At 42.8% G+C, this 25,339-nt stretch overlaps 1 protein-coding gene and 1 long non-coding RNA gene across 7 annotated transcripts in view; one reads left to right on the top strand and one right to left on the bottom strand.

Moving 5' to 3' along the window:
* The window catches only part of CNTNAP4 (contactin associated protein family member 4), a gene marked incomplete at its 5' end in the record, with an annotated part of 292,590 nt that overhangs the window by 50,034 nt on the left and 217,217 nt on the right, over positions 1-25,339 (top strand). For 5 of the 6 annotated variants that reach the window (XR_014224342.1, XM_082241506.1, XM_082241505.1 and 2 more), the window contains one exon: positions 942-1,052. Coding sequence is in view for 5 of the 6 variants with exons in the window: in XM_082241506.1 (XP_082097632.1) it covers positions 942-1,052 (111 nt within the window). Of the gene's footprint in view, positions 1-941; positions 1,053-21,987; positions 22,100-25,339 lie in introns of those variants that run through there. The other variant, XM_082241507.1, reaches the window with a different exon arrangement.
* On the bottom strand, positions 849-6,143 carry LOC309542773. The gene is made up of 2 exons (XR_014224418.1): positions 6,031-6,143; positions 849-1,123 (listed from the first exon to the last, which is right to left on the bottom strand). It is a non-coding gene; the product is annotated as an uncharacterized lncRNA (long non-coding RNA).

The raw sequence follows: 25,339 nt of genomic DNA, 5'->3' as shown, positions 1-25,339 counted from the left end.
CAGAGAAGTTTTACATAATTTTCTTGCTTTTACTAAACAGCAAATGCCAGCAGGGCACAATCAGGGCAACATTCCCTGGCCTTTTTCTCTCTGTTTCCATTCAGTTTTCTTTCAGCTAAAACTAGAGCAGCTATTGATTCTCAATTTATTTTTTTTTTATTTTTTGCAGATATAAATGGAGAAAGAATGCTTGTCCTGTTTAGCAATCAGGCTGGAAAAGGATTTAACATCCTGAAATATTGATTAGAATCTGCTTGCTTATGCGTCATTGATTGGGAATGGCTGCTAAATCCCCTTTTCTGAAACACTGTTGCTGCTTTGTGTTAAAAGCCCAAGACTTGCATACTAATAATTGCCTGATAATGATTTCATGTTCCTTCTACATCACAAACATTACCTTCCCCCCCCACAAAAAAAACAACCACCCTGGCAGAACAAAAAAGACCACTTAGCTGAGTACCTCATCTATTCTTAATGCAGGCTTTTCTTTTTACAAAAATTCTCTAGAGATAGCTGTTCGTTGAAAGTGTGATAGCACTTTAACACCTAACGATATATATGGCATATGTACAGGGCATTGCTGGGTGTTACTCAAGCTGAAGCTGAACTAGCAGGTGTCAATTGTTCTGGTCGTAAATAATAGCTAGTAAGCTCCCGTCCATTTATCAAGTCTGTCTTCAAAGCTAAGTTAGAACAAGGGGCACTGAAAGAGTCAGAGAATCCAGTAAATTACACCATGGTAATCTGATGAAATATTGATCAAATACAAAGTGCCGGCTCAGGACTGGAACTTATAATAGACCCAAGACACACACTGTGGGGACGTGATCAGAAAAGTACAAGGTCAATTCTGATGTTTGCCAGTGTTCTGTTTTAGTTATGGTTTTCAGCGGTCCTTGTTTAAGTGCGCGAGCCTGATGCATGATGTTTTTCTCTGACAGATAATTGTCATGATCAGCTGGTGTCTGCCTTACCTCAATCATCATTCAGTAGTTCAACGGAGCTGTCCAGTAGTCACAGCCCAGGATTTGCAAGGCTTAATCGAAGAGACGGTAAGCATTCTCACTTCATTGCTGTATGTTGGCCAAAGAGGACAAATGAACAGTATGGTGTCTTGTGTAGCCTGCAAAATAGGAAGAACACATTTGTCAATATTTTCTTTTTTTTTGTGGTTGAGGTATATACCAATATAATTTTATTTTTTTTATGAACCAGACATTTATTATCCAGTGTTAGTTTACTTTGCCAAGCACAGAGCATGAAACTAGAATACTGTTCAAATGCATGGGACCAGATCACCACTTATTTTTAATATTAATGGTTGGTAGGCCAATCAGAATGGTAATGATATACTAATGCAAACTGCCTGGGATTATATAAGCCTCCTTAATTTGTAAGTTTAAAAATTGGAAAGGCGTGACATACAAGTTGTTTGGAGTATTTTGCTGTTTGCTTGCTCCCCTCTTCCCTCACATGCACAGCTCAATGAATATCTGGTTTGATCAATCCATTGTTTGCCATATGTGTCTGAATTTGGATAACTCTAGTTTGATCAAAACCTCTCCATTCTGAAGGAAATCAGCCCTGAGTGCTCACTGGAAGGACAGATCCTGAAGCTGAGACTCCAAGACTAAACGACTAAACAACAACAGTTTGGTCAAAGCACGATCACAAAGTTGGGCTTTATCCTTTTATGTGACCCTGATATGCAGGAGCAAACTATGGTTTGATCAGACTGTAGTTTGTCACATTTGGACACAATGTCAAGTGCTGGTTTGCATGTGAAACTAATCCACCAAAAAATATTGTAATATTTGAGTGTCTAGGTATATTTCCTGATGATGAATTCTGGAGGGGTAGGTAACTGTAGGCAGACTTAATTCATCTACTGTGAAGGTAACAACTTGCTGGAGAAAAGTCCTAACCAGAATTAGTGTGGAGATAAATACTCTAAATGTCTCAAAGGGTCACATATCTGTAAAGTAGCAGTTGCGTGCTGGCGAAGGGCATGAGAGGACGGCTTCCTGGCCACGTCACAGTTTAAGTTTTCCCATGGCCATGCCTCCCGCTGGTGTTGTTTGGTCAGAGGGGCCACACCTGGGCAGGACCCTGCCCAGCTCCGCCAACATGGCCCAGACAGTGATGAAGGGGGCGTCAATCACTGACCTGATGCCCGGCTGCAACGCTGTCCACCAAAAGAGCAGAGCGGATTTGGAGAAAGAGCAGAAGCAATGCTCCCACAGGGTCACGGTTTTACTCCATTAGTAGAAAATAACCCGCAAACATGTCACTTGGTAGGGTAGAGTCAGCGTGTAGCAGAGCAGAGGCATAACGTGCCAGCACAGTCCTTGCCAGCAGCGCCACTGGAGTGGCTCGGGGCTGGTAGGGCAGCAAAGGCCATATGGCTGTTGCATCCTCCTCACGCCTCCCTGCCCGTCCTGAACCGCTTTGCGATGAGAGGCACCCCCCAGAAAAAACCTGCCCAGGATCATTGCCCTGGCAGTCCCTTCCCCCATGCTGCACCCCTGGGTGGAGTCACAATGCTAGCTTCATAAGAACATAAAAAGAGCCTGCCGGATCGGGCCAATGGCCCATCTAGTTCCTTTTACTTTATACTTTATCGTCACTTGTACAACTTGTATACAGGTGAGATTACACGAGCACCCCCAACTCAGATCTCTTAGTCTTAATTCCCCTCGTTTACTGACGCACATCCACCAAACCTGAAAGTCAGTTGCCCTGTTGTTATCTTTTCATTCAGCAGCCTAACAGCCCACGGATAGAAGCTGTTCTTTACCCTGTTGGTGTGACTAGTCATGCATCTATATCTTCTGCCCGAGGGCAGGAGATCAAGAAAGTGCCGGTCAGGGTGTGATTCAACCCTGAGAATTTTCCTCACTCTCCTGAGGCAACGTTCTTCCACTATTTCATCCAGCGGATTCATGGGACAGCCCATAATATCTTGTGCTGTATTCACCATTCTCTGTAAGCACTTCCTATCAGTTGATGTCAAACCAGCATACCACACCGTGATGCAGTATGAAAGGACACTTTCTACTGTGGACCGGAAGAAGGAGATCAGCAAATGTTGATTGACATACAGTGGTACCTCGCAAGACAAATGCCTCGCAAGACGGAAAACTCGCTAGATGAAAGGGTTTTTGGTTTTTTAAGTTGCTTCGCAAGACGATTTTCCCTATGGGCTTGCTTCGCAAAACGGAAACGTCTTGCAAGTTTGTTTCCTTTTTCTTAAAACCGTTAATACAGTTGCGACTTGACTTCGAGGAGCAACTCATAGCACGCGGTGTGGTAGCCTTTTTTGAGGTTTTTGAAGACTTTGGTGATTTTTGAAGCTTTTCCAAAACTTTTCCGACACCGTGCTTCGCAAGACGGAAAAAAACTGCAAGACGAAAAAACTCACGGAACGAATTAATTTCATCTTGCGAGGCACCACTGTAGTTCTTTCGCAATACTCTGTGGAGATGGAGTCTTTGTTGGGCTTTCTTAACCACCTAGGTCGTATTGATTTCCCAAGTAAGGTCTTCACTGAGATAAACATTCAACATCCTTTTCTCACAGCGACCAGCCAGATCCCCAAGGAAAGCCTGCAAACAGGAGCTAAGCAGAAGAGCTCTCTCCACTCCACATTGCTGGCAAGTGTGTTGCAGTCACTTTCTGGGTGGAGTGTAGGTGCACTGGGATCAGTGCTAGATTCAGGCTGCTGGTGCACTCACACAACACTATGATCTCCACCACCTCATCCTCTCCTGGAAAGTGACCCATCTGCCCATCTGCAGGGAAGCTAGTGTTGTGGCTCTGCCCTGCTGATTGTGTTGCTTCCACGCATCTCACCAGATACTGAGGGATGGATGTAAGAACTTCTGGATGCAAGATCTTCAGGCAGCACATATGAAGGTCCTAGTTAGCAAACTGCATAAGGAAAAGATCTGTTGGAATGGATTCTTGGAATTATTGGCCCAATGACATGGGAAACGGAGTGCAATGTTGATTTTCTCTCTCCATTATGTTAGTGTTATTATTTTTTGTTAGTTACAGTGGTACCTCAGGTTAAGAACTTAATTCGTTCTGGAGGTCCGTTCTTAACCTGACACTGTTCCTAACCTGAGGTACCACTTTAGCTAATGGGGCCTCCCACTGCCGCCGAGCCGCTGCCGCGTGATTTCTGTTCTCATCCTGAAGCAAAGTTCTTAACCCGAGGTATTATTTCTGGGTTAGAGGAGCCTGTAACCTGAAGCATCTGTAACCCGAGGTACCACTGTATTTGTAATATTCATGATGAAAAGAGTTATTGTATCCTCGTTTAATCCTCTTTTTGTATTAGCATTTGTTTAAATGTTTCTATTTGAACTGGTGTGAAGATTTTGGGGGAGAGGGAAGGAGGGTTGGGTGAAGAAGGAAATGATGTAAGGAGAATTCTTGCGTGGAAGAGTCAAAAAAGAAATGTTAGAATCCCAAATAAATGATTAGTAAAAGATAAAGGTATAATGGCACAGACACAGACCACTGCATATTAATATCCACGGAGACAAAGACCTCAGCACATTCAGAATTAAAATCATTAAATGCTATTCCCCCTCCCCCCTCATAATTGCCAGAATGATCAAGCCTTCAGCTGAGTCACCTCTCTAAATATTTCTCCAAACATTAATTATATAGCTCATCCTCTGAATGAATTTTATTATGTTCTGCCTTTGATATCTATATGATTAAATATTTAAACATGAATATAAGTGGAAGCAGTTTTAGATGATATGCTCTCCCTGTCTGATTGCACTGCAGACTTTGGATAGTCCATTGCATTGGATAATAATATTGAAGCTCTTAACTGCATCCATAGGGAGAATTGTGAGCAACACGTTGTCATCCAGAGAACTCTACAGAAAGCAGAAAATGTTATTTGCAATGTATGGGTGAATTTGAAACGTAATTGCATTTTGTCGGTGCATTTTTTCTCTAGTAGGTGTCCTGATCAGGTTTCCCAATTAATTACTAATCTAGTTTCACAGCTGGAATTCTTCAAATAAGGTCAAAGCTTTAAAAACAGATCAGTAAGGAATTGCAAAATGTTTATCATGCAGGGTACAGAAACGTAAGCTAGTAGTTGTGCAGACAAAGCCTAGATGCACATATGTGCCGGGGAACTGAATGTATATAGTCTGGTAGCAACAAGACAGATCTCAGGCAGATGAAGCTATTAGCCTGATCCTTGCTGCTCTGAAGCATTACCCAAATAATGAAATAATGACCAGAAAGCTCTGTGGCAGTTTACCAGTCCACCTTTTGTCAGGCAAACTGAATAGCAAACAATATGATGGCTGATTTAGGAATGAGCTGAGTCGCTGGTTCAGTCTCACTGTCACTCAAACATAGGTCTGTTCCATCCTGTTGCATATCATAAGAAGCCTGTTTGTTCCATTGTGTGCTATTCCATCCCTTTGTGTGCATTTTGTGACCTAACCCGCCATAAAGGGACATGGAACTTGAAATGGGCTAAACTAGGGCCTCTTATATTGATAACATCTGTAGGGGAAATGAGAAGTTTGGGAAACCACTATTACCCTTGGGGAAGCCAACCCCTTAAGGTAAAGGTAAAGGGACCCCTGACCATTAGGTCCAGTCGCAGATGACTCTGGGGTTGTGGTGCTCATTTCGCTTTATTGGCCGAGGAAGCTGGCATACAGTCATGTGGCCAGCATGACTTAGCCGCTTCTGGCGAACCAGAGCAGTGCACAGAAACGCCGTTTACCTTCCCGCTGGAGCGGTACCTATTTATCTACTTGCCCTTTGACGTGCTTTCGAACTGCTAGGTTGGCAGGAGCTGGGACTGAGCAACAGGAGCTCACCCTGTCAAAGGGATTCGAACCGCCAACCTTCTGATCAGCAAGCCCAAGGCTGAGTGGTTTAGACCACAGTGCCACCCGTGTCCCATAAGCTTATTTCATTTTCACAACATTTCCCAAACTTACCCCTTACCCATACCAAAAGGAATGACCAAACCTTGAGTCTTACCTTACAGGGAACAGAAGTCTTCCTGCCCTTAACATCTCCTATGACTCCAGTCAGGTGTGGTAGGCTAGCCTCAAGGAAGTTCCATGTTGAGTTTAAGGCCGTTCCTTCCACTTTCATGAGCCAGTGTGGTGTAGTGGTTAAGAGCGGTAGTCTCGTAATCTGGGGAAACGGGTTCGCGTCTCTGCTCCTTCACACGCAGCTGCTGAGTGACCTTGGGCCAGTCACACTTCTTTGAAATCTCTCAGCCCCACTCACCTCACAGGGTGTTTGTTGTGGGGGAGGAAGGGAAAGGAGAATGTTAGCCGCTTTGAGACTCCTTCGGGTAGTGATAAAGCGGGATATCAAATCTAAACTCTTCTTCTTCTTCTTCTTCTTCTTCTTCTTCTTCTTCTTCTTCTTCTTCTACTACTACTACTACTTTTCCTTATGATGTAAAAGGTACATCTGGAACTACAGTGGAATATATTGCAAGTTTTGTTTCCATGTTTCCGGTGGGTGGGTAGGGGACCTGCTTGAAAATAATATGGAAATGAGTGCTAAATTTGTTCTATATTCCACCATGGTTCCACTTTGGTTCCAGAAGTGGCTTTTTCATTTGCTGCAAGCTCAGATATAATGTGGAAATTAACAGTTTGGGAAATGTTGTGAAAATGAAATAAGCTGTCATGTGAATGCAGCCTAAGGGACCCACAAGCCAGAGCATCTAGTCTCCGGAAAAATACCCTTCGTAGCCAAAGGTGCCAATGGATGCTCAAATGTCCCCTTAAAGGTAAAGTAAAGGGACCCTGACCATTAGGTCCAGTCGTGTCCGATTCTGGGGTTGCGGCGCTCATCTTGCTTTATTGGCCGAGGGAGCCAGCATACAGCTTCCGGGTCATGTGGCCAGCATGACTAAGCCACTTCTGGCGAACCAGAGCAGTGCACAGAAATGCCGTTTACCTTCCCGTTGAAGCGGTACCTATTTATCTACTTGCACTTTGACGTGCTTTTGAACTGCTAGTTTGGCAGGAGCAGGGACTGAGCAATGGGAGCTCACCCCGTCGCAGGGATTCGAACCGCTGACCTTCCAATTGGCAAATCCTAGGCTCTGTGGTTTAACCCACAGCGCCACCCGTGGACCCACATTAATTCTTCCTAGGCATCCTGCCAACAATGTGACCAAATTAACCTATCAGCACCCATCCATGCACATTTATTGCCCCCAGCCTTCAGTACAGAGTAGGTGAAGGGGCCTCTCCAACTCAATCTATTTCAGACTGGAAATTCTGTTCACTGGTGGGCTGGGCAGATGCAAGGCTGCCAAGGAGGATGAATGGGGTATGGTGAAGCTTGAACTGCAGTTGTGGCTCTTGGGCTGCAGTGCTGTGCTGCTGGAGGGAGTGGACATGTGCAAATAAAACAGACATTTCCCCATCCTTTCCAATGCATTCACCTGTAAAACCCACCTGTTGTATGCATCTTTTAAACAAAACACACTTTTTTGTATGTGCATCTGCACTTGAAAAATCTGGATAAGTGTTTAATGTGATGGGGAATTGAATTGCAATCCACAAGCAAGGTTGGGAGTGTCGGACCGGATCGGTTCACCGCAAAAAGTAAACCAAACAAAAATTCTTTCCCCATCCCAAAGCTGGCTTTATATAACTGCAGCCCTCAGGCTTTGTTCCTCAGTCTGAGCATCTAATCGGAGAAAGTGGATGCTTTAGAGACTCCTATGGCCTGCCTCGCTCCCTTGTGGAATATGACCATCTGTTTGTACTGAAACATAGGCAGCTGTGTTATACTGAGTCAGATCACTGATCCACCCACCTCTGTATTGTCTACACAGGATGGCAATGGCTCTCCAGGCCTTTAGGCTTATCCCTGGATATGTCAGGGACTGGACCTGGGACTTTATGCATTCATAGTACACTTTTTATCACAGAATTGGATCCTCTGCCTCTGGCCCTTCAACCTTACCATTCTTGCCTATCTCAGACCATGCTACCTGCTCCTGGACACTTGGTCTACTATAGTTGGAGACTGGCCTGTGTGCTTAACCTTGCCTAGATTGAACCAGAAGAATCTTTCTTTGCATCAGCCACTAGCCATAGCAATAAAATAAAATACAATGTACTGAAGGTAGAGATAAAAACTTAACTATACAAAATACATTTTGGAGGTTTACATCAATAATCAAATAATAGATCTCATTCTAACTGACCCCGCTAAAAACCTTGCAGTTTTTGCTGTCACCCAATCACTTTGATCTGCTAAAAGAAAGGACACAGTAGCAATCGTTGAGTGACCTGGCATGGACAGTAGTAGAGGGGTAAGAACTGCACTCCTCAAATCTTTATAAACAGTGCAAGCCAGAAGCACATAAGCCACTGACTCCATACTGCCATCTCCACATGGACATAATTTTTTTCCAGTGGAATTTTTTTGAAATTGACTCTCAAGTACAGCCGAAGGCAGTATATTCTATCTTGTGAAAGTGAAAGCGTGTCTGCATTTTGGAATTGTCAAATTTTGCCAATAGGAAGCCAAAGTGTCAAAATGACTAGGTGGAAAAAAAATAATACCATGGACAACATTTCTTCATGGTGGCCAAATTATTCTGTCACTCAATATCATATAGGTGCTGTCTAAATAAATTATTGGATAACTGATGAAGCTATGCTATTTGACCACTCCAATTAGCTATTTGCTCCACTGGAATCTAACATTGAGTACAACTTATTCATACAATGGCTTTGTCCAGAAGGCCTGATCCATGTGCAAGTTGGGCATAGAGCTAGAAGGCACAATCTTACTTTTTCATTTCTCCAGACATTTTGTGCATGAAGAGGACTAATATAAGTGTATAAAGAATAAGTACAAAAAGAAGAAGCAGAGTTGAGTGTCATCTACATTTATGGAGAAGTGTTGGCACATGGGTTTTATTTACATCAGTTACCTAATTCTTACCCATTCCTGCACTTTCATAGCTGCCTGTACTTATGCAAAGGAAGGCAGCTGAAGTGGATTGCAAGGGCTAACAAAATATCCACACAACTCCTGTGTGCAGTTACACTTGCAGAGAATTCAGTTCTATATGCGCATAGAATTCAGTTCCATGAAGTGCTGTTAAAACCAGGAATCGGGGGGGGGGGTGTAGTTAAATTTACCAAATGGGTAAAAATTCCTACCAGGCCCCCTGGTCAACCAGGGCAACCAACCAAAGTCCATAGCAAGGTCAGAAGCATAGATATGGCCTAAAGGGAGGGAGGGAGGGTGATCCGTCGACTTCTGGGCGCACACTGAGGGTAAAGAGCTGCCACAGCCGCTTGAATGCAGCTAAACCCTGCCCCCAAGCCAGCCCAATTGGCTGGCCTACAGGCACGGCACAGCAGCCAGGTAAGCTGACGCAGGGGGCCAAAGACGCCCCCCTGCAGAAGGGGGAACTGGCTTCCGCTCACAACCCCTCGCCAATGTTAGGTGGAGAGGCTTTATGGACTCACATTTCTACATGCCAAACACTCCTATTTTGTGACATATTTGTGATGTATTGATGATGCTGTTGAAAAATGCATAATGGGAAATGGGGAGAGATTCACACAACCCCATGCTTGGGGTTCCCACTCTTTGTGTATTTGAACGTTGTTGCAACAAATAAGGATCAGGTCTACTGACTGCTGTTTTGCTTCTTTAACTTGTCTAGAGACTCCTTCTTTTGCTGACCAGAGAGACCCACGGAGACTGGCACCCCGATGAGCTGGGCAGTGGAGTAAATCCCCGCACCCCAGGATTTCCCCCCCTTATCAGTGCTGTATATGAATATATGCATTTATAAAATATACATCCACTTCATTACATTTCCCAAGTGCTGAAGAAAAACCTTCCAGCTATAAAGTAGTCCAGGCAAGAGGGAAAGTATTCAGTTAGGCAGGTCTGAAAAGAGAACTCCGTGGATGAAAATCTCCGTCAGTCAGCAATTTAGAGATGCATTTAATTGGTCTCTAGACTGTTTAGAAAAAAAAGGGGGAAAGTTTTCTGCCCAAGTAAAATCATTAATGTGTATTTAGGGCAAACAATTTTCAGTAAGGAACCCAGTGGCCCGTTCTAATGTGTTATATGGGGGATAGCTTGGGAAGAATTGCACCAGTTAGCATTTGGTCTTGAAATATTATTTAGGAAGGGAAAAGAAAAGTAGATCATAACACGGGAAAGAAAAAAAAAGGAGCTGAAACACCAGAAAGAAGTTTTTAAATATATATACATGTACTATACCACAGACCGTGAAATTGCTTACAGAGATAGTTTTGATATAAAGCCCCTGAGATCCAATTCTTTTCAGTACTAAAAAGAGTTATTTATTTCATTAGGGTCACTGCTGCATGAAGCAGTCTGAGAAAGTATTTGATTGATATCCGAACTGAAGTTAACTTTGAGGAGGAGAGAGAGAGAGAAATGAGGGGAGGGGTAAAATAGAAAAGCTGTGTAAAACCACACATTATAGTACAATAATACTGTTGCAGATGTGCCTGATTTACAGTTTGGGGTTGGGGGAGCCATCAGTGCAGCTGAAATGGCAAATATGTCCCTTGTATATAACATATGCAAAAGTTCAAGTGCGAATATGATCTCCCAAGGTACTCTGCCTTCCATAGCAGCCGTAGTGATCAAGGAATGTTAGGGCATGGATGGGTGCACAGGTCTAAAACAGAAAGTGGATAATAAAGGGACAATAGAAAGTGTCCTTTCAGACTGCATCATGGTGTGGTACGCTGGTTTGACATCAACTGATAGGAAGTGCCTACAGAGGATGGTGAATACAGCACAAGATATTATGGGCTGTCCCATGAATCCGCTGGATGAAATAGCGGAAGAACGTTGCCTCAGGAGAGTGAGGAAAATACTCAGGGTTGATTCACACCCTGGCCGGTAATTTCTCGATCTCCTGCCCTCAGGCAGAAGACATAGAAGCATGATTAGTCGCACCAACAGGGTAAAGAACAGCTTCTATCCGTGGACTGTTAGGCTGCTGAATGAAAAGATAAGAACAGGGCCACTGACTTTCGGGTTTGATGGGTGTGAGTCAGTAAACGAGGGGAATTAAGACTAAGAGAGTTGAGTGGGGGTGCTCATGTAATCTCACTGTATACAAGTTGTACAAGTGACAATAAAGTATTTCAATTTCAATTTGTCCATCTTCACCACAATTGCTTGTAGCTCCAAACTGTGCTGCCAACAGCTTAAAGGCAATCTAATGCTCCCCATCACCACCCAAACTTTCTCCATGATTCTTCCCTAAAAAGAACTGATGAACACACATGAACCACTGAGAATTCAATATTGGTGTGTCAGATTGTTTGCCTAGAATGGATGCTTAATTTCTTGCTAAAATATTGCTTCAGCTTTTTGTGGCTTAAAGGCCTTCTCATAAATTATCCTTCCAATCTTATCAGTTTCAGAATCTCTACTTCATGTAGGAGTGGTAAGTTTGATTCCAGTTTTATGTTTAATTAACCCTCTGGAGCACCCATAAACCCATTGAAGGAAAGGAAGTATTTAATCTGAAATTCAGAAATGTAAGGCTGGTTCTGGATATACCATGTACTTTATTCAATAGAAGTGTGCCTTTGAATGAAAAATAACCAATATGGGGGGGGGGAGGATTTCAGAATAATACTGAAGTGGAACCTTGGTTTTTGAGCGTCTCAGAAGCCAAATGCTGAAAATCCAAAAGTAATTGCTTCCGTTTCCGAACGCGCCTCAGAAGTCAAATTGCTTTTGCAGCATGTTTTTCTTTTTTCTCAATGGATTTTTCCATCCGCACATTGCTTCTTGGTTTTCAAACGTTTTGGAATTCGAACGGTCTTCCAGAAAGAATTACGTTTAGAAACCGAGGTTCCACTGTACACCATTTTCTTGAAGCGGTAACTATTTGACTGAAATACACCACCCTTTCTTTACATTTTAAATGTAGTTGTGGCAATAAATAGAGATTGGAGAATGACTTTTAATCTTTTTTTAAAAAAAGCAGAGATGACTTCCACTGCTTAAGATTACAAATTTGAATAAGATAACAGGATAGCATATCTAATTGAACTAGTTTAGTTTATCATTATTCTCCATTTTTCCTATTAAAGCAATAAAAGTGGCTTATAATAAGAATATAAAAATACATCAAAACAATACAAAAGAATAGAAAATAGTACATATATCACCACAACTAAAAATGGCAGGAATTAAATTAAAACATCAAAAAGATAGCAGTGCAAAGATATTAAATGTTGACTTAAATTTTAGAGTAAAAAATATAAAACAACAGATCATGTTTTAGAAGTTTTCTGGAGTAACTGAAGGGAAGAAAGGGATTCTGGGGGATGTCTTCCAGTAGGGAATTCCACAATCTTGGCATCATCACCAAGAAGATCCGTTTGCAGGACTGCTTCAGGAAACACAAATACCTGTAATTGTACATAATTAACTGCTCAGGGCAAAAAGAAAAGAAAAGGGAAAAATAGTTTGTGGGGCTGGCACCATAAGGTCGCTTTAAAAGAGCCCTGGGGAGTAAATATGGTATGGCTGTGAATCTACTGATACACCTATACTTACAAAACAAGGGTTGAATCCTGACAAGATAGAAGTAATGTTTTGGGGGACAGGAGGTGGGTGGGTGTGGAGGACTCCCTGGTCCTGAATGGGGTAACTGTGCCCCTGAAGGACCAGGTGCGCAGCCTGGGAGTCATTTTGAACTCACAGCTGTCCATGGAGGGGCAGGTCAATTCTGTGTCTAGGGCAGCCATCTACCAGCTCCATCTGGTACGCAGGCTGAGACCCTACCTGCCCGTGGACTGTCTCCCCAGAGTGGTGTATGCTCTGGTTATCTCCCGCTTGGACTACTGCAATACACTCTATGTGGGGCTACCTTTGAAGGTGACCCAGAAACTACAACTAATCCAGAATGCGGCAGCTAGACTGGTGACTGGGAGTGGCTGCAGAGACCATATAACACTGGTCCTGAAAGACCTACATTGGCTCCCAGTACGTTTCTGAGCACAATTCAAAGTGTTGGTGCTGACCTTTAAAGCCCTAAATGGCCTCAGCCCAGTATACCTGAAGGAGCATCTCCACCCTCATTGTTCAGCCCAGACACTGAGGTCCGAGGGCCTTCTGCTGGCTCTCTCACTGCAAGAAGTGAGGTTACAGGGAACCAGGCACAGGGCCTTCTTGGTAGTTGCGCCTGCCCTGCAGAACGCCTTCCCATCAGAACCAAGGAAATAAACAAGTATCTGACTTTAAGAAGACATCTGAAGGCAGCCCTGTTTAGGGAAGTTTTTTATGTTTGATGTTTTATCGTGTCTTTAATATTCTGCTGGGAGCTGCCCAGAGTGGCTGGGGAAACCCAGCCAGATGAGCAGGGTATAAATAATAAATTATTATTATAAGGGATGGGGACACTCCCTCATCCAACTTCCTAGATTAGTTACTGTAAGGAAAACATTCTGCCTTGCATATTTGGGGGAAGCTTTGCCTTCTTGCTTGAAAGCTGCTGAAACTAGGTTCTTGTTGTCACTGGTGTCGCATGAACCAGCAAAAATGGGTAGTTAGTTCTGGGCCACCTTGAAGTGGTGGTGGTAACTTCTACTGAATCATCATCATCATCATTTGTGCAAAAACCCTGAGACTCGAAGAATACTTGTTTTTTTTCCAGAGAATTTTTTTTGGAGGGTGCGAAATTGCAGGCAGAGACTAGGGTGACCATATTCTTGAGAAAGAGGACTGGGCCTCCACGCATTTAATAAATGCATTGACCTGAAAGGGTAGGAGCTTGACTTCCACAGATGGTACTCCTGCTCTGGATGATGAAACTAGGGTCATCCAGAGGCTACCTGCAGAGTATTCTGTAGCTAGATGTCAAATTAATAGCCTAGAAGACCTTTCTGAGACAAAACCACCAAACTTTTAATTATATAGCTTTAGTGCTAACCTCCTTTCCGTGTCTTCATACCAGTTGTCTGATCATCTCTAGTGATGATTTATTGTTCTGCCTCATTACCAGACAGCTGCTTGCTTCTGCTTCTGTTGCTGCTGATATTGAGCCTTGAGGAAGCGTTATGTGATGGGACCAATTTCAGAAACTCCAAGTCCGTGTTGCGCTTCTGCTCCCCAGGCCTCTTGCAATTTCATTTCACACGGACATCACTGACATTTTGTAAACTTGACCTTGAGAAAAAGCGGCAGGCTTAGAAGTACAAACATGTGAGAGCAATTTAGGAAGAGCTGAGAAAGAAATGACACAATAAAGCCTTGTGTTTCACATCTCACTGCACTGTTTACTATACTTCTTAAAATGATTGACTTTCCTGTTGAGGAATGAAAGATGGATTTGTATTCAAGGACGGGAGGAGTCTTTTTGCAGAGATGGAGGAGTTTTCTTTTACTGACGGAGTAGACTCTAATGACTGTATAAAAGCTTTCAAATATCTAATTGTTTCTTGAAGTGCATAACTGCCTCTTCCATTGGGAAATCTTGTGAGTGATCTTGATATTTCAGTTTTCAATTTTGCTGCCTGTCGCAGTGGCCGACAAGTTTCCATTGTTGCCCTGTGTGATGATTTTAGCTGTTAATCTCTAGGAGAAGAAACAATCTGGTGTGCATGTTTTTTCAGAGGTTGTGATGGGGCTTTTGGCTTATGCCTACAGGAACTGGGAGAATAAAAAACCCTTAGAATGCACAAATTGAGATATTCAGTAACAACACATCAGTGATGTATGCATGAAGCACATATTTTTGTGTGATGCTGTGGAGTTCTCTTCTTCTTCTTTGATCACTAGTAGCCAAGTAAGATCGTCTTCCACGAACACGGTTTTAACAGTGCGTCTGTAAGTGACTATGGAGGCCAAATCTGGATTCACACATCGTTCCACAGTGGGGACATAGGTTTCCGGGCAGGAATTGATCTGTGCCTTCCTCTTAGCGCATTTCTCCCTTTCATCCTGAGTTCAAGTGTCTTCAAAGCCCACAACACCTTTAGTAAAGGCTGTTCTCCAGTTGGAGCACTCGCAAGCCAGTGTTTTCCAGTTGTCAGTGTTTATACTATTTTTTTTTTAAGATTTGCCTTGAAAGAGTCTTTAAACCTCTTTTGTTGACCACCAGCATTACACTTTCCATTTTAAAGTTCAGAATAGAGTAGTTGCTTTGGCAAATGGCAATCAGGCATCCACACAACATGACTAGTCCAACGAAGTTGATGTTGAAGAATCATTGCTTTGACACTGGTGATCTTTGCTTCTTCCAGTTCACTGGCATTAGTTCTCCTGTCTTCCCAAGTGATGTGTAAATTTTTTAGAGACACAGTTGATGGAATCTTTCGAGGAGTTAGAGATGGTGTTTATAAGTGGTCCATGTTTCACAAGCATACATTAAGGTTGGTAGTACAGTAGTTTTGTAAACAAGCAATTTGGTTTCCCTGCGAATGTCCCGGTCCTCAAACACTCTGCAGTTCAATTGGGAGAAAGCTGCACTGGCAGAGCTCAGGCGATGCTGGATTTCAGCATCAATGTTGGCCTTTGTGGAAAGATAATTGCCCAGGTAGGAGAAGTGATCAACACTTTCCAACATTACATCATTGAATTGGATTTGTGGCACTGCAGAGGGGTTGCTTTGTGCTTGTTGGTGCAGCACTTTGGTTTTTTGGATGTTGAGCAATAGGGCAAGCTTTTCGTAAGCTTCTGCAAAGATATTTAGGATGGTTTGGAGGTCACAACTACGTTGTCATCACCTTGTCAACTTGAGCATTGTGGCTTGTGAACTGAGTTCATGAAGCCCCTGAAATACATCATTCACATTTATGTAAACCTGTTTATTCTAGTGGAATAGAATCTTTTGTAGCAGCTAATGGCTTGGATCGGAACAGACGTGAACAGAAGAGTTTTTTTGCCTTCTCTTTGCAGCCTCCGCTTCCCCTGAAAAAATTATCTAGAGGATTGAGTGCCTTTCTGAGCAATACAGTAGTAAGGATGGATGACTCTGTCAATTTTAGTTTCTTTTTAAAACAACCTCATGAAAATTCTTCAGCATTCTAATGGAAATGTATCCTAAATATATACATTTTTGCAAGCAACTTTCCATAATATTAGGGATTTATATTTGTTGTTTTCACTAAGACATGGATTTTTATGCTCACTTTCCCCTAACATCAGCATATTATTTGGTTGGGAAACTACATCATAAAATTGGTTCAAAATCCAGTTCAATGCACTTTGAACTAGATTTTAGATCAAACTGGAAATCCTTGAATTGCTGGATTTTGAATCAAAATGTAAAGAATGATGCTGCAACCTCAAACCTTCTGCACACACATCGTATTTCCACACATTGCGATGACAAATGGAGACTTGGCTCTTCTCCTTTCCCTTTTTTGGCATTCTGCTGCAGCAGAAGACAGTAATTGCTACTTTGGCAGTTTGTGCTAACGAGCTTGGAAACGTTCTGTGCCCCTGAAATTGTGAAAGAAAAGATCTGAACATCTTTGAGCATGTTTCTAAGCATAGGTGTGCAAGCACAGTGGGCAAAGCCTAATAAACAGGCATGCCTATAAACATGCCCTAAGTTAAATATACTCTAGTTTGGTCATTTGAGTAGTTTATGAGAGGTGAAAGTGGTTGCATGGGCTTTTGCTACAGAACAGCTTCACTAACAAGAAATGTGAAAACAGAAATGTTACAAGTTTTATCTAAGATGGGCAGCTTAACAGAGGTGGTAAAATGGAAATATGGAATATTCAGACAAGTTTCTCTTCTCTTCCCAATGGAAATAGCTTAGAAAATGCAAGGAGATAACAACACCTAAGAAGAGCCAGATCCAAAATTTCAGAAAATTGTGGGGTGTGAAAATTGTTATGCTTCCCTTATAATCTCACGTGGGGTGAAAGAGAGAGGAAGGAACTCCAGTTTTCCTGTGGGTAACTGACACAGCAGCGCAAGAATGGCTGCAAGGTCACATGAGTTTTCTCTGCTTCACAATTCGTAGCTGGGTGGCCAGCAGAAGACACACATAATCTCCACTCCCAGCAGCTGCCTTTCTGACCTGGTTTCTTCAGTTGGAGACAATCCACTGCAGTAGCCCAGGAAGCATGAAAATGTGATCTACAACACTTTCCTAACTATATGACTGAGGAATCCTCTATGATTTTTCACTTTATTATGTTGCAGATAACCGTGCCATATGAATACGTTGTCCCAACCCTCGATATCAAGTATACTTGCATTTTTTAAGGTCATCCAAACTTTAAGCCAGATAAAGCATGTTGCTTCGTAGTATAATTTACTACGCTGGGAGCTAGGCAAATCAGTGACAAAGTTCATGGATATGGTTTCCCAAGGTGCCTGGAGGGCGGGGTGGACAATGACAGCAGCAGCCTGACTGGGAATTCCCTACCGCTCTTGGCCCTCTGGCATGTATTGCAGCATAAACATACTCCTTGCCACTTGGTCATGAAGTTGTGAGTGTAGTTAGCTTTCCTCTCCCTTGAAAAGTACATAAAGCTGAAGGAGGAAGCTGGAAGAGTGATGATCTTTCAGCTCTGCATGCTTTTCAAGGCTCAGATTTATTTTCCTGGATCTGATTTTCACCCAAATCCCTTGGAAAAGCAAAGTACAGTGGTAGCTCGGGTTACAGATGCTTCAGGTTACAGACGCTTCTGGTTACAGACTTAGCTAACCCAGAAATAGTACCTCGGGTTAAGAACTTTGCTTCAGGGTGAGAACAGCAATCACACGGCAGCGGGAGGCTCCATTAGCTAAAAAGTGGTGTCTCAGGTTAAGAACAGTTTAAGGTTAAGAACTGACCTCCAGAACAAATTAAGTTCTTAAGGCAAGGTACCACTGTGTGTGGGTGTTCACACTCTGCTTCTATGTCTTAGGTGCGGGAGAGGAGATCTGAACAGGAGAAGTGGGGAACAAAATGCACTCACTCCAAAATCCAAATGCGCTCACGGGTCTAAAACATTTGGCACCCTCTGATCTATGTGAGCTAACACAGCCGATATACAGTGGTGCCCCGCAAGATGAATGCCTCGCAAGACGGAAAACTCACTAGACGAAAGAGTTTTCTGTTTTGGAGGTGCTTCGCAAAACGAATCTCCTATGGGCTTGCTTCGCAAGACGACAATGTCTTGCGAGTTCCTGCTGGTTTTCCTCCCCCCCTTTTTCTAAGCCGCTAAGCCACTTATCAGCTGATGCAATCAGCAGATAAGCCGCTAAAAGCCGCTAAAAGCCGCTAATAGTGCTAATCCGCTAATCCGTCAATGGGCTTGCTTCGCAAGACGAAAAAACCGCTAGACAAAGAGAATCACAGAACGGATTCTTTTCATCTTGCGAGGCACCACTGTACTGTATTTTTCACTCCATAACATGCACCTGATCATAAGGTGCACATAGTTTCTAGTGGGGGAATTCAAGAAAAACAATATTATTTAAAAGGAGCGCTGAGCAGAGCCTGTATGCATCCCAGGCTCTGCTCAGCGCTCCCTTTACAGAGCCGGGTGAAGTGTGTGTGTGGCTCTTGGGGGGCTTTTCCCTGAGGAGGGAGAAGGGACTGACTGGCTGCGTCAGTCCCCTCTCCCACCTCGTAAAAAAGCCCGCAAAAGCTGCACGCTCTTTAGAGGGTGTGCAGCTCTTGGGGGCTTTTCCCTGCGGAGGGAGCGAAAAATACAGTAGTTGATGTGAGTTTGCTTCCCTGAACACTTTTCAAACATAGCAATTTATGGTCTAAACCTGTGCATGCTTACAGTGGAACTTTCTTCCTGGCAACTTCATGTGGCAGTACTGCAGCTTTAATTTCTCTGCAAAATTGTATGAAGTAGCCCTGGGTTTTAAAATTAATTTTTAAAGACAGTCAACTAAAGTTCTATGGGATTCCTCTGTTTCTCTCACTAGTAGGCAAATTTAGCAAACTAATAACAAGCATCTGCAGAAACTTGAATATGCAGTAAATATTATGACTTTTTTACTTACAGTGTGTTCTGCAATTTCAGCCCTGCTGAGTGCTGTCCATTATAATTTGTCATTAAGCCTAAGAGGCTATAATGATCTGTGGAAGAGGATCCAAGTATGTATATGGGCACAATTTTCAAATGTAGCGCAGTCAAACATGGCCTGCTTGCTAGTGCATTAGTTATGTAACAGTTGCAATAAAGTTGGTGCTACATAATGCAAATATAAGTCCATGAAAATTCTCATTTGGCATTTGAAGTTGGCTGATTTAATTCCATAAACATAACGGCATTTGAGGAAATCACAAAAGGGGAACTGGAGGATTATCCAGCATTATGAGAAGCGAAATAATGGCATGGAGTATGGGAAGAGTATGTGCTCTGGTGTGAGAAAAGCAACGTCATTTTAATTCTAGCTTTCATCGCTGCTTGCGGAAAGTTTGGTGAAAAAACATGAAATAAAGATAAAAGCTAATTCTCATTATCTTTATGGATGCATTATGCATATGGAAAATTTAACCCCTCCAAAATAGCAGCCGTATCGGTTATGGAAATCAAGCAAGTTGCAATGATATTTGCTAGAGTTACATTAGTCTAGCTCAATTGCATTTTCTATTACGCTTTTAGCATGATCTATCAATACAGTGACTTTGACGAGATTCATACTACTGCCGGTGGCAAGTTAAAATTGGCTAGCCAAAAGTACATTCTATTTATCCCATTTCTCAGCTCCCTTGGACTGCTTACTTTAATGCTTTTTCTCAGCCAGAAGGGTTTCTTTATTAATACCACTGTAATGCTATATCAACTAGAATCCATGAATTCTGATCCATGAGGCATCCAATGAGGTTGCAGTTCCCTTGGGTTTGAAGGGAAATCTATGGCCCAAGTTAAAACTTTGCTGCGCTAATGGGAATTTTGAAATATTTTGTTGTTCCTGCCCCAAATACAGAATGTAAAGTAGAAAAATATAGTCATTTAACTGTAAGTTTCCTCCTTGCTCTGTAACCATTTTGCTGGTTCGACAGTGACCTTATCTGAATTCAGCCTAATAGAAATAAAGAAAATTGAAGTAGCTATATAGGCAAATTGAGCAGTCACATGGTACATTAAGAGAATCATACTTGGAAACTTCTAAAGTGGGATTACATGATAATATATGGGTAGCTGCATAAGTTATCAGAGTTTTAACTTTGTATAATGTAACTTAATTAAAACCATTCTTCTGTAATCTCATTTTCCAAGAATTGGGAATATTTTGGTCAATGGTTAACTCCTACAAAGAGAGAAACCTCAACCCTGCTTGGAAGTTGTATTGTATTTATGTTTATATTTAAAAGATTTAAATAATCAAAACATGCTCACCCAAAGCAGTTTACATAAATGCCAAAAACACTGCTACATGCTCACCCCAAAAGCCCGCCCCCCATATATTTGTTGACTGAAAATGGCTTCTAATTGATTAGGGGAATTATTTTTGCATGCACAGAAGTTCTATCAAAACAAATGAACTACCAGTTTCACGATGGGCATAATTTATCATTGACACCTCTTTCCAGCAGCCACAAAGACTTAATTCAGATCTTTTAAAAGACCTGCAGACTTAGTATAATAATAATAATAATCAGGCCAAATGTATGGTCACAGTTCACAAGAGGCCCAAAATCTTCCCAACTATGGGCAGAGACTGTCACAGCCTCACCTTCAGTGTATTCAGATGTTCTAAATTGGCCGGGTTGAAGGAGAATGAATCCAAGTTAACAATCTTTTAATTGATTTACTCTGAGCTAGACTAGCACTGAGTATCTCCCAGTGCTTGGTAGTAAATTCAGTTACTTGAGTTAGGGTGAATTGTGAAACTATGGGGGAGAGGTTGAACTTGAGTCTCAGGACCAGGTTACAAGAAAAAATGGAACACATCCCAAGTAAAAGATGGGCAATGTACAACATCTGCCAGCAGAAAAAGTGCTAAAAACAAAGAGTCTATTCCCAGGACCCCCAAGCTGCAGGAAAAAGATCTGTGAAATGCTCCAAAGCAAAGAAAGGGGCAAAACATGGGTGGGGAACATTTCTCCGTCTGATGACCACATTCCCTCATAGACAGTGGCATAGCATAGGTTGCCAGTGCCCGGGGCTGTGCAGAATGGGGTGGGTGGGAGAGAGAGAAACAGATGGAGCACGCATGCACATTCAACTGCCTATTGGTGTCTGCATCACCCAGGAGATCACAGCCACAGAGGTAAGATAGGAAGAGTCCTTCTGTTGTCTGCAGAGATCACTTCCTGGTTCATATGGAGAAGCCGTTTTCAATGCAGGCCAGCAATGGAAGGGCACATCTGTATTGAGGCAGCACTGGGTGTTGAAATGTTGCACCCCTAACAATTTTGCGCCCATGGCAACCGCCCCGTGCCCTCTCACAATGCTTCACCTCTACTCATAGGTGTGATCTAAACCACAGAGCCTCTTGGGCTTCCCGATCGGAAGGTTCATTGTCTGAATCCCTGTGACGGAGTGAGCTGAGCTCCCATTGCTCTGTCCCAGCTTATGCCAATCTAGCAGAAAGCACGTCAGTGCAAGTAGATAAATAGGTAGTGCTGCAGCGGGAAGGAAAACGGTTTTTCCGTATGCTCTGGTTTCCGTCACAGTGTCCCATTGTGCCAGAAGCTACTGTTAGGTCTATTATGAGATGTCCACCAGCTTCCAATCACAGATACCAGCAGCAAACTTGCCTTATTATTGCTCCCTAGCATCCCACTAGCCAGAGGATTGCCTCCTTCCACTCACCACTTTGCCTCCTCCAAGTGAAAGAAACCTGGGCAGGGCTGAATGTCACATCCATTGCCAGGTGTGTCCTGCTGGAAACAGAAAAGGGATTTCCCTTGGCCTGCCTTTGTATCCACTCAGTTGCCAAGTGCTTTTGTGACATCACAAGAAACCCACAGCCAATGGCAACAGCTGGGGAGGCATCATCTTCATTGCTTTGAGCCTCACAATGGTGGGCGGACCTATCAGTGATTGTATGCTTGTTTATCCAGGAAGCAGGTGGCAAGGATTGCTTCCTTGTTTGCGCCTACTGATAGCCTCAGTCCTGAAGCTATATAAATGTAAGTAGAAAATTAAGAATCAGGGCCTCACAGCTTCATCACTCTGGGTGATTCCTGGAATATTTCACAGAAATTGAATAATACACTGTATTCAATACAGAATGGGAAGGTTGGGAAGGACACTGGAGGTCATCTGCTGCAAATTTCTGCTAGTTGTGGGATCTGTAGGTTGTTTTGTTTCCTGACATTTTATCTGTTTGATTAGGCATAACAAAAAATACATAGTTTTTGTCATGGGTGCATCAAAGTTTTGTTGCTGTCAGTATCCAGATGGAATTGGCTAATGTTCCCAGATGCTAGTTGTATCAATTTGGCGTCTGTAATAATGAAAGCAAAATTAAGCATTTATTTTTTTTAGTTTGCAGCATAAATGTAATAAGTGAGATTCTTTCTTTCACCATCTAATCCTACACGTTCCAACGTTTTATGTGTTTATCCCATTTGACTGACTGCGCCATGTGGCAGTTGCTGTGGAAGATTCCAAAGTCACTGAATCAGCTTTTCCATTGCGGAACAAACATTTCCGGAAGCGTAACCATCTGAAAAAAGATTCATCACAGACTCATTCTTGCATATTTGGACTTGTATGATTGAATAGATTCATTTATGTATTTGAGTAGAACTAAAAGCAAGCAGGAGTGAAATGAAACAAATATCATTCCTCTATTAACAAATCTAATACTTACTGGTTCTTAGGAGCACACAGTGGTTCCATCTGTACTCCACAAGCCTTTTCAGGGTTTCAGCCTCGAAATATGATTTTTGCTCCCCTTAAAGCCATTATTTTTCTTTATAACTAGGCATTCTAGAAATTCAGAGTGCATCCAGTTGTTTACTAGCTTATAAAAATAACATGGGGCATACTCTTCTCTCCAGTAAAGATGTAAAAGGTAAAAGGTAAAGGACCCTGACAGTTAAGTCCAGTTGCAGACGACTGTGGGGTTGCTGCGCTCATCTCACTTTACAGGCCAAGGGAGCCGGCATTGTCCACAGACAGTTTTTCCGGGTAATGTGGCCAGCATGACTAAGCTGCTTCTGGTGCAACAGAACACCAAAACCAGAGCAGCACACGGAAACACCATTTACTTTCCTGCCGAAGCGGTACCTATTTATCTACTTGCACTTTGACATGCTTTTGAACTGCTAGGTTGGCAGGAGCAGGGACCAAGCAACTGGAGCTCACCCTGTTGTGGGGATTCAAACCGCTGACCTTCTGATTGGCAAGTCTCAGTGGTTTAGAATCATAGAATCATAGAATCATAGAGTTGGAAGAGACCACAAGGGCCATCGAGTCCAACCCCCTGCCAAGCAGGAAACACCATCAGAGCACTCCTGACATATGGTTGTCAAGCCTCTGCTTAAAGACCTCCAAAGTAGGAGACTCCACCACACTCCTTGGCAGCAAATTCCACTGTCGAACAGCTCTTACTGTCAGGAAGTTCTTCCTAATGTTTAGGTGGAATCTTCTTTCTTGTAGTTTGGATCCATTGCTCCGTGTCCGCTTCTCCGGAGCAGCAGAAAACAACCTTTCTCCTTCCTCTATGTGACATCCTTTTATATATTTGAACATGGCTATCATATCACCCCTTAACCTCCTCTTCTCCAGGCTAAACATGCCCAGCTCCCTTAGCCGTTCCTCATAAGGCACCGTTTCCAGGCCTTTGACCATTTTGGCTGCCCTCCTCTGGACACGTTCCAGTTTGTCAGTGTCCTTCTTGAATTGTGGTGCCCAGAACTGGACACAGTACTCCAGGTGTGGTCTGACCAGAGCAGAATACAGTGGCACTATTACTTCCCTTGATCTAGATGCTATACTCCTATTGATGCAGCCCAGAATTGCATTGGCTTTTTTAGCTGCCGCGTCACACTGTTGGCTCATGTCAAGTTTGTGGTCAACCAAGACTCCTAGATCCTTTTCACATGTACTGCTCTCAAGCCAGGTGTCACCCATCTTGTATTTGTGCCTCTCATTTTTTTTGCCCAAGTGCAATACTTTACATTTCTCCCTGTTAAAATTCATCTTGTTTATTTTTGCCCAGTTCTCTAATCTGTCAAGGTCGTTTTGAAGTGTGATCCTGTCCTCTGGGGTGTTAGCCACCCCTCCCAGTTTGGTGTCATCTGCAAATTTGATCAGGATGCCCTTGAGTCCATCATCCAAGTCGTTGATAAAGATGTTGAATAAGACCGGGCCCAAGACAGAACCCTGTGGCACCCCACTAGTCACTCTTCTCCAGGATGAAGAGGAACCATTGATGAGCACCCTTTGGGTTTGGTCAGTCAGCCAGTTACAAATCCACTGAGTGGTAGCATAGTCAAGACCGCATTTTACCAGCTTTTTTACAAGAATATCATGGGGCACCTTGTCAAATGCCTTGCTGAAATCAAGGTAGGCTACATCCACTGCATTCCCTTCATCTACCAGGCTTGTAATTCTGTCAAAAAACGAGATCAGGTTAGTCTGACACGACTTATTTTTCAGAAATCCATGCTGACTATTGGTGATCACAGCATTCCTTTCTAGGTGCTCACAGACTGTTTGCTTAATGATCTGCTCCAGAATCTTCCCTGCTATTGATGTCAGACTGACTGGGCGGTAATTATTTGGGTCCTCTCTTTTCCCCTTTTTGAAAATAGGGACAACATTTGCCCTCCTCCAGTCTGCCGGGACTTCGCCTGTTCTCCAGGAATTCTCAAAGATGACTGCCAGTGGTTCTGAGATCACATCTGCCAGTTCTTTTAATACTCTTGGATGCAGTTCATCTGGCCCTGGAGACTTGAATACATCTAAACTAGCCAAATATTCTTGTACTATCTCCTTAGTTATTCTGGGCTGTGTTTCCTTTGCTGAATCATTTGCTCCAAATTCTTCAGGTCGGGCATTGTTTTCTTTATCGGAGAAGACTGAGGCAAAGAAGGCATTGAGGAGTTCAGCCCTTTCTGTGTCCCCTGTTTGCATTTCACCATCTTCTCCTCTGAGTGACCCCATTGTTTCTTTGTTCTTCCTTTTGCTACGAACATACCCATAAAAGCCTTTTTTGTTGCTTTTAACCTCTCTAGCAAGCCTGAGTTCATTCTGTGCTTTAGCTTTTCTGACTTTGTGTCTACACGTGCTGGCTATTTGTTTGAATTCCTCTTTGGTGGTTTCCCCCCTTTTCCATTTTTTGTACACATCCTTTTTTAATCTTAATTCAGTTAAAAGTTCTTTAGATAGCCACCCTGGCTTCTTTAGGCACCTTCCAT

Source organism: Podarcis vaucheri, assembly GCF_965113315.1.
Source record: "Podarcis vaucheri genome assembly, chromosome: 11".
Classification (NCBI taxonomy): Eukaryota; Metazoa; Chordata; class Lepidosauria; order Squamata; family Lacertidae; genus Podarcis; species Podarcis vaucheri.
Note: the sequence above shows the minus strand (reverse complement) of the source record. Positions and strands in the feature narration are given on the sequence as shown.